Source organism: Mytilus californianus, unplaced genomic scaffold, assembly GCF_021869535.1.
Source record: "Mytilus californianus isolate M0D057914Y unplaced genomic scaffold, xbMytCali1.0.p SCAF_2, whole genome shotgun sequence".
Taxonomy (NCBI): Eukaryota; Metazoa; Mollusca; class Bivalvia; order Mytilida; family Mytilidae; genus Mytilus; species Mytilus californianus.
In genome coordinates this window covers 8,515,108-8,530,777 of record NW_026262668.1, presented here as the reverse complement: position 1 = coordinate 8,530,777, position 15,670 = coordinate 8,515,108, and the positions used below count along the sequence as shown (strand labels likewise).

General features: G+C 36.6%; 1 protein-coding gene across 1 annotated transcript in view; it reads right to left on the bottom strand.

Annotated features, from left to right (window-relative positions):
- Positions 1–15,670, bottom strand: part of LOC127727848 (nuclear GTPase SLIP-GC-like) — a 199,256-nt gene that overhangs the window by 126,344 nt on the left and 57,242 nt on the right. The window contains exon 3 of the mRNA XM_052234963.1: positions 10,300–10,525. Coding sequence (XP_052090923.1) covers positions 10,300–10,525 — 226 coding nt within the window. The remainder of the gene's footprint in view (positions 1–10,299; positions 10,526–15,670) is intronic.

The window sequence follows — 15,670 nt, the reverse complement described above, 5'->3', positions numbered from 1 at the left end:
CAAGTGATCATAGCATATTGTATAGACACCTGTCTATTGTTGATACAAGTGATCATAGCATATTGTATAGACACCTATCTATTGTTGATACAAGTGAACATAGCATATTGTATAGACACCTATCTATTGTTGATAAAAGTTAACATAGCATATTGTATAGACACCTGTCTATTGTTGATACAAGTGAACATAGCATATTGTATAGACAACTGTCTACTGTTGATACAAGTGAACATAGCATATTGTATAGAAACCTATCTATTGTTGATACAAGTGATCATAGCATATTGTATAGACACCTGTCTATTGTTGATACAAGTGAACATAGCATATTGTATAGACACCTATCTATTGTTGATACAAGTGAACATAGCATATTGTATAGACACCTATCTATTGTTGATACAAGTGAACATAGCATATTGTATAGACACCTATCTATTGTTGATACAAGTGAACATAGCATATTGTATAGACACCAGCTGCAGTCTATTGTTGATACAAGTGATCATAGTATATAGACACCTGTCTATTGCAAGGCTTCCAAAAAGGTCATATTTGCCGGACAAATAAAAATTTATCAGATTTTGTTCGACTGGGCCAAGCATGTAACGGACATCCTACGTTGGTTTGCCATTTCAATGTTCATGTGATTCAGAAAAATCAACCATTTTGACTTGACCTTGTGCCTTAAACAGCCACACATTTCCGGTCATAAAAGTGACAGTACTCTATAAACAAGCCCTACTTTAATCCCCTCTCATTACAATCAAGGTTAATTAAGTGTCTAACAGGTAAGATTTACCTGTGATCACCTGTGTCAGGTAAACTATTTGTACCAGACATCAATCAATCTTTTTGGAAGTCATTTTTTTATTTAAATTAAAAACATTCCTGGTTTAAATCTAATTACTTTTCAGTAAAACAGATTGACACTATCAGAAAAACATATTTAAAACAATCAGATCATAATTTACAAGCAACCAGTAAACTATTTAGTACAGGACATTGATCTGTCTATTTATTTAAAAGTCTGGTCCATGTTTTACCATTGTCAAGTCAACATCCGGTATTAAAAAATAAATTTTTTAGAATTAAAATTTAGTTTTGTAAATTAACAAGCATTCTTTGAGTATTGCATGGCAATACATAGTCCCCTACCGGTTAAAAATTGATTATAAAATCAAATTGTAATGGAATGAAATTCTAACTTGTCATCTATAACTTGTCAAGCTGTAAACTACATAAAATAACAAACAAACCTACCACTAAATTCTTCAAACAATTTACTAAAACTAGAGGCTCTAAAGAGCCTGTGTCGCTCACCTTGGTCTATGTGCATATTAAACAAAGGAAACAGATGTATTCATGACAAAATTGTGTTTTGGTGATGTGTTTGTAGATCTTACTTTACTGAACATTCTTGCTGATTACAATTATCTCTATCTATAATGGATTTGGCCCAGTAGTTACAGTGGAAAATATTTTGTAAAAATTTACAAAAATTTACAAAATTTATGAAAATTGTAAAAAATTGACTATAAAGGGCAATAACTCCTTAAGGGGTCAATTGACAATTTTGGTCATGTTGACTTATTTGTAGATCTTACTTTGCTGTACATTATTGCTGTTTACAGTTTATCTCTATCTATAATAAAATTCAAGATAATAACCAAAAGCTGCAAAATTTTCTTAAAATTACCAATTCAGGGGCAGCAACCCAACAACGTGTTACCTGATTGGTCTGAAAATTTCAGGGCAGATAGATCTTGACCTAATGAACAATTAATTTTATCCTGTCAGATTTGCTCTAAATGCTTTGGTTTCAGAGATATGAGCCAAAAACTGCATTTTACCCTATGTACTATTTTTTAGCCATGTCGGCCATCTTGGTTCGCGGGCGGGGTCATCGGACACATTTTTTAAACTTGATACCCTAATGATGATTGTGGACAAGTTTGGTTAAATTTGTCCTAGTAGTTTCAGAGGAGAAGATTTTTGTAAAAGATTACAAAAATTTATGAAAAATGGTTAAAAATTGACTATAAAGGGCAATAACTCCTTACGGGGTCAACTGACCATTTTGGTCAAGTTGACTTATTTGTAGATCTTACTTTGCTGAACATTATTGCTGTTTACAGTTTATCTCTATCTATAATAATATTCAAGATAATAACCAAAAACGGCAAAATTTCCTTAAAATTACAAATTCAGGGGCAGCAACCCAACAACGGATTGTCCGATTCATCTGAAAATTTCAGGGCAGATAGATCTTGACATGTTAAACAATTTTACCCCATGTCAGATTTGCTCTAAATGCTTTGGTTTCAGAGATAAAAGCCAAAATCTACATTTTAATCCTATGTTCTATTTTTAGCCATGGCTGCCATCTTGGTTGGTTGGCCGGGTCACCGGACACATTTTTTAAACTAGATACCCCAATGATGATTGTGGCCAAGTTTGGTTAAATTTGGCCAAGTAGTTTCAGAGGAGAAGATTTTTGTAAAAGTTGACGGACGACGACGGACGACAAGTGATGAGAAAAGCTCACATGGCCCTGTGGGCCAGGTGAGCTAAAAAAGGGGAAAAAATCCAAAATGTCATTTATCTTAATACAATGTCTTTTACAATTCTTTTAAAAAATGAGTTATTTCCCTTTGAACAGAAATCTAGTAATAAATAAGTATTTCATCAAAAATTTAATTCTAGGGAAAGGGCTTAAACTGAACAAGGAGAAAAGCTAAAATCGTGAAAATTTTTGCTTTTACAGTAAATACTCACCTTCATAAATTTAGATATCAGTCCACTAGCTGCATTATTCAACCGGAAACCAGCCAGAAAAAAGAACCATACCCCGTGACAACCTCTCCCATCTGACGCATGCACGCCAATAAACCTTCATCATTTGTTCCTTGAATTGCCAGGCACCAAGGGGGATGAAGGGGAGGGGGACGGGACCTCTGATTTATGAAGGTGAGTATTTAATTTACAAAACTAAATTTTAATTCTAAAAATTTGATTTTTATTACATTAAATACTTCACCTTCATAAATTTAGATAAACAAAATTTAACGAAGCGCTGAATCCCCCTCACTAGGAGGAGGAATAACAACCTGTTGAGCAGCAACTAAAGGTCCTAAAGAATAGAGGTTGTCACAGTGAAGAGGCATAGAGCGTAAATAGTGGTTATAAAAGGCACTATCTGACCTCCAAAAACCAGCTGACATGATTTCCGACATAGAGGAGGAATTAAAAATATTCCAAGAAGAGGCTAAGGCTCTTACTTCATCAGCTTTAACTTGATGTTAAGCTTAAACTTCAGATGAAGCAGACTTATAGGTCAACATGACAGTATGGCAAATTCAGGTAGAAATGGTTTTAGCAGAAATGTCAAAAATTCCTTTTTCTAATAAGAATGAACAACCTAGAAGAACCAGCAGGTCTTAATTTTGCTGACGAAGCTAGGTACAAAAGCAAAGTTCTCACAGGAAACAAAACCTGATTACCTGTAGAAGCAGGTATGGCAGGAATAGGGATTAACCCAGAACCTTTATCAGGTAATTGATTCTTAGCTAGAAAAGAAGGATCAGTGAGAAGTGTAACTGAGGTCTTATCAGCCACAAAGCGGAGGAAAGACTCAGAAATAGATAAGGCATGAATCATGCTCCTTCTACAACCAGTAGCCAAAGCTATGAGAAAACAACATTTATAAGATAAATGTTTGAAGGAGGCTGAATGCAAAGGTTCAAAAGGCGGAAACTGAAGAACCTTCAAGACTAAACCTAGGTCCCAAGAAGGAACTAAACGCCTTTGAATAGGTCAATTGAGGCAAAAGTTTTTAATCAACAAGGACAAAAACTCATTATCACCAAAATCTCTCATTATCACCAAAATCTGAGCCTCCTGAAAGACATATAGTTCTGGCTATGGCAGATCTATATCCCTTTATAGTAGACGGAGTATAACCTTTTTCTTCAAAAAGATAAAGGAAATAAATGTGGATAGTGTCCACATGTGGACACAGATGATGCCCCCACTTGCATATCATATAGTTATAAAGGGACATAACTGAAGAACGGTAAGTGACGCTACCCAAATTTGAACTTGATCTGAGTTTTGTGGTAATAAGCATTGTGTGTAAGTCTCATAACATTTGGTTGAGGCTAACTTAAGTAGAGAACAGAACTAAAAATTTATCAATTTTTTTATTTGTAAACACGCATAACTCTAGAACAGTTGTGTATAAGTTTTATAACATTTGGTTGAGACAAACTAAAGTTAGAGAACGGAAACGAAAAATTCAGCAATTTTTATGTTTATAAAGGGACATAACTCAAGAATGGTAAAAGTGTCGCCACCAAATTTCGTACTTAATCTGTATTATGTAGTAATAAGCATTGTGTATAAGTTTCATAACATTTGGTTGAGGCAAACTAAAGTAAGAAAATGGAAACAAAAAATTTGTATTTGATCTTAGTTTTGTGGTAATGAATATTGTGTATAGGTTTCATAATGTTTGGTTGGGGCAAACTTAAGTTACAGAATGGAAACTAAAAATTTTGCAATCTCTCGATTTATAAAGGGCATAACTCAATAATGGTTAAAGTGACACTACCCAAATTCAACTTGATCTGTGTTTTATCAGTGGAAGTCGAAATTAAACATTGCATTGTATAAAGCATTGATTGTAGTTGATTCAACTATAATCATGGACAAAGGAAGATAACTCCAATTTTAAAAATAACTTGATATTTAGAAGAAAATAAAAATTTTGCAATTTTTCCATTTATAAAGGGGCATAACTCTAGAACAGTTAAAGTGACGCCACCAAAATTCAAACTTGATCTGTGTTTTGTGGTAATAAGCATTGTGTATAAGTTTCATAACATTTGGTTGAGGCAAACTTAAGTTAGAGAACGGAAACTAAAAATTTTGCAATTTTTCCATTTATAAAGGGGCATAACTCTAGAACAGTTAAAGTGACGCCACCAAAATTCAAACTTGATCTGTGTTTTGTGGTAATAAGCATTGTGTATAAGTTTCATAACATTTGGTTGAGGCAAACTCAAGTTAGAGAACGAAAACCAATATTGGGACCTACGTACGTACGTACAGACGAACAAGGGTAAAACTTACTGCCCCCGTCGCTACGGCGGGGGCATAAAAATCTGCTAACTGTTGCACAGTAACTGAGAGAGGATCGATCTGTTTCGACTGACACTCAGAACAGAAAATTGACCATTTGGAGTCATAAACGGCTCCTGTAGATTGCCTGACTGACACTGCGATACGCTTGGTTGTTCCTTCAGAAAAGCCTCCCTTTCTGAGGGAATTCCTGACAGTAACCAAGCGTGCAGATGGAGATTTTCTAGACCCTGATGATTCTTTCTTACCTTGAACTGAGAAAGTAGATCTTACCTTAGAGGAAGTCGAAAAGGATTTGCACAACAGAGAAGTTGTTCTGGGATTCAAGATTGTCTTGGCCAAGCCGGAGCAATAAGAATGGTCTTGCAAAGATCCCTCTGAATTTTGTGCAAGATCTTGGGAAGAAGACGAAAGGGGGGGAACATGTAACTAAACATTCCTTTCCAAGACAGGGTCATAGCATCTAGTGCCCAAGCTTTTTCGTCTGGAATGGGGGAAACGTAAGTCTCCAACTTGTGATTCAGACTGGTGGCAAACAGATCTATGTGAGGACGATCCCAACGAAGAGTGATCTCATGTAACACTGATGGATGAAGTTCCCATTCTGTGTTCACTGGAAAGAGCATCCACCAGAAGATTTTGACTTCCTGGAACATGTCTCACTGACAGAATTACATAGAGACTGTGACACAGAAGAAGAATTTCCTTGCCCAGCTGATACAGAGAAAAAGAATGAGTTCCCCCTTGATTATGAAGATAAGCCACTACTGTGGAGTTGTCCATGGCAACCAGTAGTGACTGACCCTGAATCACAGCCTGAAAATGAAGGAGAGAAAGTAAGACAGCTCTCATCTCTAGAAGATTGATGTGTTCCTCCAACTGAGCACCTGACCAAAGACCTGAAGCTGTTCTGCCCTCCAGATAAGCTCCCCAACCCACCAAGCTCGCATCTGTGAACAGAGATAGAGTGGGGTCTGGAGGATCCAACAAAACTCCCTTCAGAAGATGTTCCCTGAAGCCACCACTGAAGATGAGGTAACAACCGAGGAAGAATTGGGACAGGTGCCTCCCACAGCTGAGAAATTGGGTGCCAAAACTCCGTCAGATACCACTGGATTGGACGAATGTGTAGACGTTCTAGTGGAATGACGTCCACGATAGATATCAAGAAACCCACCAGCTGAAGAAATTGACAAGCTGGAACAGTTGAAATCTGCATCAGAGCACTGACTAACTGATGTACCTTGATTACCTTCTCTTCTGGAGGAAGAACTAGACCCATATCTGTCCAAAAATGTTCTCCCAGGAAAATGAAGTTCTGACTGGGAATTATCTCTGATTTTTCCCATGAAATAAAAAAACCCAGTCTCAGGAGTAATTGGATAGCCAAAACGATGTGTTCATCCAGAAGAGATCGGCAATGATTCTTGATTAGAGAATCGTCTAGGTAGGAGTGAATGAGTACCGTCTGAGTATGAAGATAAGCCACCACAGTCTGAAAAATCCTGGTAAAAACTAGGGGGGCAGTAGAAAGGCCAAACGGCATAGCCTTGAAACTGTACACTTTGTCTGCCCAAACCAGTCTCAGGAAATGACAAAACTTGGGAGAAATCGGGATGTGAAAATAAGCATCCATCAAATCTAGAGAGATCGTCCAAATTCCTGAGTGAAATGTCGACCTGATTGACCTGTTGGTTTCCATTTTGAAATGTGGGACCACCAGAAACTGATTCAGAACAGAAAGGTCTAGAACCTGTCTCATTTTCCCATTCTTCTAGGGAACCAATAACAGCCGGGAATAAAACCCTAGATGAAAAGGATAATTTACCTCCTCCAACACACCCTTCTGAATAAGAATGTTCACTTCGTCTTGTAACAACTGATTCTTTTGAGAATCCTTTGTCACTGACAGATTCATTTGAACAGGAGAAAGAGGAGGCTGTTCCAAAAACTGAAGCTCCAATCCCCTCTGTAAGTACCCACTTGTCTGAAGTTATCAGAGACCATTGATCTAGAAAGTGGGACAGCCTGCCCCCGACTGGAAGATGAGGAAGAGTAGAATAATTTTCCTCTTCCAGTGGGGATGGATTTAACGGAGGGGACAGCACATCACTTACCCTGCTTCTTACCCTTTACAACTTTGGTTTTCTTTCCACCTGAAAGGTTAGGACGAGAAATAGCTGATCTCTTCACAGGCTGTGAAGAAGAAGAGGAAGAAGCCTTGGGCTGATGAGAGGAAGAAGGCTTGTTAATCTGAGTAGTCTTGACAAATCTTTTCCAATCAGTGACCTTATCATCCACCTTGACAACAGGAGGAGCCTTATTCACCTCCGATTCAGGAGATACAGTCGATTTTTCAAGAATCTCCTGTCTGTAAGCAAGAGTAAAGTTGGCCACAGTGCCAAGAAGAAGGAATTGAGACATTCCAAGACTCTTGTCTACCTGTAGAAGCATAGACTTCAAGTCTGAAAATTCATCCCCTTTGTCCTTTAAAAGAGACCCAGCTGCCGACAAATAGTGTCCACAGGTTTCGAACCATGAATAAATTGCTTTGCTGAGCGCAGCTGGATAAGACCACAGAGGTCCAACCCTGAACAGTTGGGGCAAAAATGGACACAATATTCGCACTTGATACAGGTCTGAATTTGGATTGTAATTAAATATTTGACACAGAATAATTGAGTCAAAGAACTTAGAATTGGTAATATGATTTGAATTTATATTCAATTTTTTGCTTTTGTGCAATACACTATGCTGTTATTGAACCCCCCCCCCCCTCTTCAAAAAAAAAAAATGTTTACCTCTTTTCTTTGCTTTTGTGCAATACACTATGCTGTTGTTGCGTATTGACACCCCCCCCCCCCCCCCAAAAAAAATTCTTTTACCCCCCTTGGCAAAAAAGGGGAAAAAAACAAGGGTTTAATGGTTAATGGACAATTAAGACAATTTAAAAGCAGTGTAAGGGAGGTAATCGAATCATACACAACATTTTACTTTAAATGTGTTTGGATTACCTCCCTTACACTGCTTTTAAATTGTCCTAATTGTTCATTAACCAGGAAACCCTTGTTTTTCCCCCTTTTTTGCCCCTAATTCCTAAATGGTTTGAGACATAACCCCCCAAAGTCAATCCTAACCCCACCCCCCCCCCCCCCCCCTCCTTTTGTGGTATGGAAACTTGTGGTATAATTTCAGAGAGATTCATACACTTAAACACAAGTTATTGTCTGGAAACTACAAAAATGCTTATTTGGGCCCCTTTTTTGGCCCCTAATTCCTAAACTGTTGGAACCATAACCCCCAATCCTGACCTTCCTTTTGTGGTTATAAACCTTGTGTTTAAATTTCATAGATTTCTATTTACTTATACTAAAGTTATTGTCCGGAAACCAACTGTCTTCAGACGACGACGACGTGATACCAATATAAGACCGCAAAAAATAAAAAGCCTTATCACAGATAGGAGCTGACATACCCAAGGAAGATCCATAAATCTCAAAGTCCTTAGATCTGCATTTCCCTGGGTAAAAGGCAGGTCAGAAACCAGAGAACTTACAACCACCAGTTTTGCTAGTGTAAGCATGGTTCTCAGCCAAAGACGAGTTAACAAAAGACAAAGCTGTTGTGAAATGACCCAACTCTGGAAAAGAATGATACCCCTTCAAATCTGGCTTGACTAAACCAGAGCAAGCCATAAAATCTGAAGGGGCAGACGTAACCCTTGATGGAGAAGACATGGGCATATCCGACATTTCCCTGCGAAAAGAATAAACTAGACTCCTAAGACATTCAGAGGGGTTGCCTGAAGAAGGCTCCTTAGAAATCATAGCATCTCCCTCTGTGCTACCAACACTGTCAATATCAGAAGAAGCACCTTGGTCTTCAAAGAAGTTAACTTCTTGGCTTCTAGGTGCCAAAGAAACAGAATCATCTTCCACCAGATGTCTAGGAGGTCTGGGAGGGTCCTGTGGAGGATCCTGAGACAGACCCCTAGACTCCATAAGAGTAAGCCTGTTACCAAACTCAATGAATTTAGCGTTAACAGTTGCTTCTATCTTATGGATAGAAGTGGTAAGAGTCCTCATCTTATCCTTAAAAGAGGATGATTCTGAAGACGGTCTTCCACCGAACCCCTGACCAGACCAAACTGACTGAGCCGAATACGGATCAAAGGGCTGAGGATAAGGAGGCAAGTTGGGCATACCCATAGGCATGGGAGGGTAGGCAAAATTCATAAGCCACCTTGTCTTGGAAAAGGGGTCACTCCTGATGCCAGCTGGTAGCTTCTCCTGCATACTTGTTGTGCAAATACAGGAGACATTGGTATCTCAGCAGGCCTAGTTACGATATGTGATACTCTGCTAGGCCTAGATAACCTCAACTGACTAGCACCAGAAGTGAAAGGCAAAGTCCTAACAAGGTCTGGGACCTGTTTCCAGACTAACACCAGAAACACCAGGGATAAACTCCATACTCCTATCCCAAAACTTATCCGAATGAGTGGTCGAACGCCAAGGGGACAACAAACCACTGGAACTTGTGTGTGCGTCACTTACCTCTTGGCCTTGTGTTGCCGAAGTTGGTGTTTTATCCATTATTCAGATAAAATAAATAAATTATCTGAATAAAACAAATAAATAATACAAATTACTATTGAAATAATATAAATATAAATTTTCTATACAGAAAAAACATGGTTAAGCAAAAAACTTTTTCCTTCTCAAAAAACGTGCAGCATGAACCATGGAACCGTAAAAAATGATGAAGGTTTATGGCACGCATGCGTCAGGTGGGAGAGGTTGTCACGGGGGTATGGTTCTTTTTTCTGGCTGGTTTCCGGTTGAATAATGCAGCGAGTGGAAAAATTAGCAATTTTCCAAGTTATAAAGTGGCATAACTCTAGAACAGTAAGTGAATAACTGCCCAAATTCGAACTCTGTCTGTGTGTTGTAGTTCTTAGCAATGTGTATGACTTTCATAAAATTTGGATGAGACAAACTTAAGTTAGAGTGTGGAAACGAAAATGGGAGGGACAGAAAGACGGAAGGACGGACTGTCCAGGGTAACACTTAATGCCCCCATTGTCTACAATAAGGCATAAAAATAGACCTGAACCTTAAACCAATCATACAAACCATTACAAATGCATCATACCTCTCTTGATAAAAATTCTATGTCTGCTTCATACTGTTCACCATCTTCATTGTTTTCTATCTTTACCACCACAGATGTACATGCTTGTGTTCCTGATGTCGGTAAAACACTAAACTGATCTAGCACAGCATTAATCAGACTAGATTTACCTGAGCCAGTAGCTCCTACTACCGCTATGGTCACTTTTGGTATGATCAGCTGCTTCTCAAGTTCTTCCAAATCTTTTCTGAATATTAAAAATTGTAAAATATTGTAAATCATTTGGTTTTCATTAAACATAACATTATGCCCTGCCATCATAGAAGTTGCCAACAAGGAATAATTGGTTGGCAGACAACTGAATTTTACCACTCACTGTATACCTGAGAATTCATGTGCAGGTATGCTATTACAGACACTGACATGGATATACATTTCTGAAATTGTTTCTCATGTTTGAGAAATACTTGTTAATTTTGTATTGGTAAAATGACTTTATTTGTCGAAATCATGTGAAAATCTGTCTAAATTTAAGTTTTCTGGAGAAACCTTGACAGAACCCCATTGTTTACAGAAATGTTTGTGTGTAAAAAAGACTACCGGTACTCAAAACTTGTTGACTTTGCAATATGTTTGTATACATGAAATTCAAGTGTTCAAAGTTCTGTCGCAGAAAAAGCCCAATCCAGTAAGAAAAACATTCCTCCTGGTCAGATGATACCTGTCAGACAGACATATACACCTTACAATCATTCCATACACCAAATATAGTTGACCTATTGCTTATAGTTTAAGAAAACCAGACCATAACACAATAAAATGCTTCGCTGGGCGCAGCTTGATACGACCGCAGAGGTCGAACCCTGAACAGTTGGGGCAAGTATGGACACAACATTCAAGCTTGATACAGCTCTGAATTTGGATTGTGATTAAATATTTGACACAGCATAGGTTTCTGACACAGAAAGAATGTGGTCTAAGAACTTCAATTTTTTTAATTTACCTATTATGGTCCAATGTCCAAAATCAAAATACATGGTTAGATTCAGCATATCAAAGAACCCCATATATTCAAAGTTTAATTTTGGACCCCAACTTGGACAAACTTGAAAACTGGTCCCATAATCAAAAATCTAAACACATGTTTAGATTCAGCATATCAAAGTACCCCAAGAATTCAATTTTTGTTAAAATCAAACTAAGTTTAATTTTGGACCCTTTGGACCTTAATGTAGACAAATTTAAAAAACGGGACCCAAAATTAAAAATCTAAAAACACGGTTAGATTTGGCATATCAAAGAACCCCAATAATTAAATTTTTGATGAAATCAAACAAAGTTTAATTTTGGACCCTTTTGACCTCAATATGAACCAATTTGATAGCGGGCCCACAAATAAAAAATCTAAATACATGGTAAGATTCAGCATATCAAAGAACCCCATATATTCAATTTTTGTTGAAATCAAACAAAGTTTAATTTTGGACCCCAATTTGGACCAACTTGAAAACTGGGCCAAAAATCTAAAATCTAAATACATGTTTTGATTCAGCATATCAAAGAACCCCATATATTCAATTTTTGTTGAAATCAAACAAAGTTTAATTTTGGACCCCAACTTGGACCAACTTGAAAACTGGTCCCATAATCAAAAATCTAAACACATGTTTAGATTCAGCATATCAAAGAACCCCAAAAATTCAATTTTTGTTAAAATCAAACTAAGTTTAATTTTGGACCCTTTGGACCTTAATGTAGACCAATTTAAAAAACAGGACCCAAAATTAAAAATCTAAATACACGGTTAGATTTGGCATATCAAAGAACCCCAATAATTCAATTTTTGATGAAATCAAACAAAGTTTAATTTTGGACCCTTTTGACCTCAATATGAACCAATTTGATAGCAGGCCCACAAATAAAAAATCTAAATACATGGTAAGATTCAGCATATCAAAGAACCCCATATATTCAATTTTTGTTGAAATCAAACAAAGTTTAATTTTGGACCCCAATTTGGACCAACTTGAAAACTGGGCCAAAAATCTAAAATCTAAATACATGTTTAGATTCAGCATATCAAAGAACCCCATATATTCAATTTTTGTTGAAATCAAACAAATTTAATTTTGGACCCAACTTGGACCAACTTGAAAACTGGGCCCATAATCAAAAATCTAAACACATGTTTAGATTCAGCATATCAAAGAACCCCAAGAATTCAATTTTTGTTAAAATCAAACTAAGTTTAATTTTGGACCCTTTGGACCTTAATGTAGACCAATTTAAAAAACGGGACCCAAAATTAAAAATCTAAATACACGGTTAGATTCGGCATATCAAAGAACCCCAATAATTCAATTTTTGATGAAATCAAACAAAGTTAAATTTTGGACCCTTTGGACCTCAATGTGGACCAATTTAAAAACGGGGCCCAAAATCCAAAAACTTAATACACGGTTAGATTCAGCATGTTAAAGAACTCCAAGAATTCAAGAATAAAACCCCATTGAAATTGATCAAGAAATAAGCAATTTATACAAAGTATCTTCTTTTGCACAATACTGTGCAATTGAATATTTCTTGCTATTGCGCAATACTGTACAATTGACAATTTCTTGCTATTGCGCAATATTGTGCTATTGGATATTTCTTGCTATTGCGCAATAGAAGATTTCTTGCTATTGCGCAATACTGTGCAATTGAAGATTTCTTGCTATTGTGCAATACTGTGCAATTGAAAATTTCTTGCTATTGCACAATACTTATTATATAATAATTTACACATCCTGTTTGGTGTGTATCTCCTACCATATCATTATTATTTGCTTTTCAATATAAATCAGAAATAACCAACTTAAAATGGAAAATTTTAAAAGAAAAAAAAAGGAAAAAAAAAAAAAAAAAAAAAAAAAAAATCCCCCCCCCAAATTTTTTGAACCCCCTTATGATTCATCACCCCCAAACTCAACCCCAGCCTTCCCTTTGTGGTATGGTACCTTGCAGTACAATTTCAGAGAGATCCATACACTTGAACACAAGTTATTGTCTGGAAACTAGAAAAATGCTTATTTTTGGCCCCTTTTTGGCCCCCAATTCCTAAACGTTTCGGGCAATTACCCCCAAACTCAATTCCAGCCTTCCCTTTGTGATATGGAACCTTGTAGTACAATTTCAGAAATATCCAAACACTTACACACAAGTTATTGTCATGAAACTAGAAAAATGCTTGTTTTTTGCCCCTTTTTTGGCCCCTAATTCCTAAAATTTTGAGGCAATTACCCCCAAAATCAATTACAGCCTTCCCTTTGTGATATGGAACCTTGTGGTACAATGTCAGAGAGATCCATACACTAACACACAAGTTATTGTCTGAAAGTTACAAAAATGCTTATTTTTGGCCCCTTTTTGGCCCCTAATTCCTTAACTGTTGGTACCATAACCCCCAAAATCAATCCCAACCTTCCTTTCGTGGTATTGAACCTTATGGTGAAATTTCATGGAGATCCATTCACTTAAACTAAAGTTAGAGTGCGAAAACCAATGTGTCTTCGGACGACGCCGGACGACGACGACGACGACAACGACGACGACGACGACGACGACGCCAACGTCATACCAATATACGACCAAAAAATTTTCAATTTTTGCGGTCGTATAAAAACTTAACACTAAGCGATGAACCGTGAGAATGAGGTCAAGGTCAAATAAAACCTTCCAAACTGACATGTACATCGTAAAATATTTCCATACACCAAATATAGTTGACCTATTGCATATAGTATTAAAAAAAAAGATCAAAAAACAAAAAACTTAACTTTAACCACTGAACCATGAAAATGAGGTCAAGGTGAGATGACACCTGCCAGTTGGACATGTACACCTTACAATCATTCCATACACCATATATAGTTGACCTGTCACGAAATAGAAGTTCCTTCATAATATAAGTTCCAATTAGAAAAAGTATTCTGGAATATTATTTCCAGTGGAACAAATATTATTTCTTATGCAGCAAAAATACTGCAATCTGATTGGTTAAATACCCCGGTGTAAATAACACCCCACCCTTGTTCACCCCGGGATAAATAAAATTTTGCCAAAAAATTAAAAAAAAATAAAGAAAAAAATTAAAAAAAAAAAAAAAAAAAAAAATTAAAATTTTTTTTCCGAAAATTCAAAAGAACAGAAAAATTTTCTGAATTTCCCAAAAATAAAGAAAAAAAGTATTTGACAATGCGCAGCAATATCGACGTTGAAAAAATGTTACACTGGAAATTTTCCATTACCATTTTTCAGTTTTACATCCTGGTTTAGAAATAAGTAAAGGAATTGTTCATAAGAAATAAATTCGTTATCTTGGTGCACCTCAGGGTGTATGAATTTTCAACAACGGTGTAAAATTCTGTACACCCCTGATTACACCAAGATAACTAATATTATAGTACATGTTCCTAACGAAATAAATGGTAGAGAATATTTATTTTTACAGGAATGGATATGACATTGTTTATAACAAAGTTTCTAGTGGAACATCTGTTAGATGGAACAAATATACGTTGACAGACCTATTGCTTATAGTTTAAGAAAAACAGACCACAACACAAAAACTTTACACTGAGCAATGAACCGTGAAAACAAGGTCAAGGTCAAATAAAACCTGCCAGACTGACATGTACATCGTAAAATATTTCCATACACCAAATATGGTTGACCTATTGCATATAGTATTAGAAAAAAAGACCAAAACATTTGTCAAGGTCAAGGTCAGATGACACCTGCCAGTTGGACATGTACACCTTACAATCATTCCCTACACCAAATATAGTAGACCTATTGCTTATATTATATGATATATGGACTTAAATTTGAAAACTTAACCTTGTTCACTGATCCATGAAATGAGGTTGAGGTCAGATGAAAACTGTCTGACAGGCATGAGGACCTTGCAAGGTACGCACATACTAAATATAGTTATCCTATTACTCATAATAAGAGAGAAATTAACACTATTTTTTTCAAGTAGTCACTGAACCATGAAAATGAGGTCAAGGACAATGGACATATGACAGACGGAAACTTCATAACATAAGGCATCTATATCATGTATATAGAAAGTATGAAGCATCCAGGTCTTCCACCTTCTAAAATATAAAGCTTTTAAGTAGTAATTTAACCAAAGCCGCCGCTGGATCACTATCCCTATGTCGAGCTTTCTGCAACAGAAGTCGCAGGCTCGATAATATAATTATGAAAAGAAGAGTAGGGGTTAGTGGGCAAACTTTTTGACAGCAAAACATTTGGATAAAACCATAGGATTCCTTATATCTGACACAAAGTCAAAAACAAGAAAAAAGTGAACATCCTTAATTGAACATCTTGTCTTGCTTAT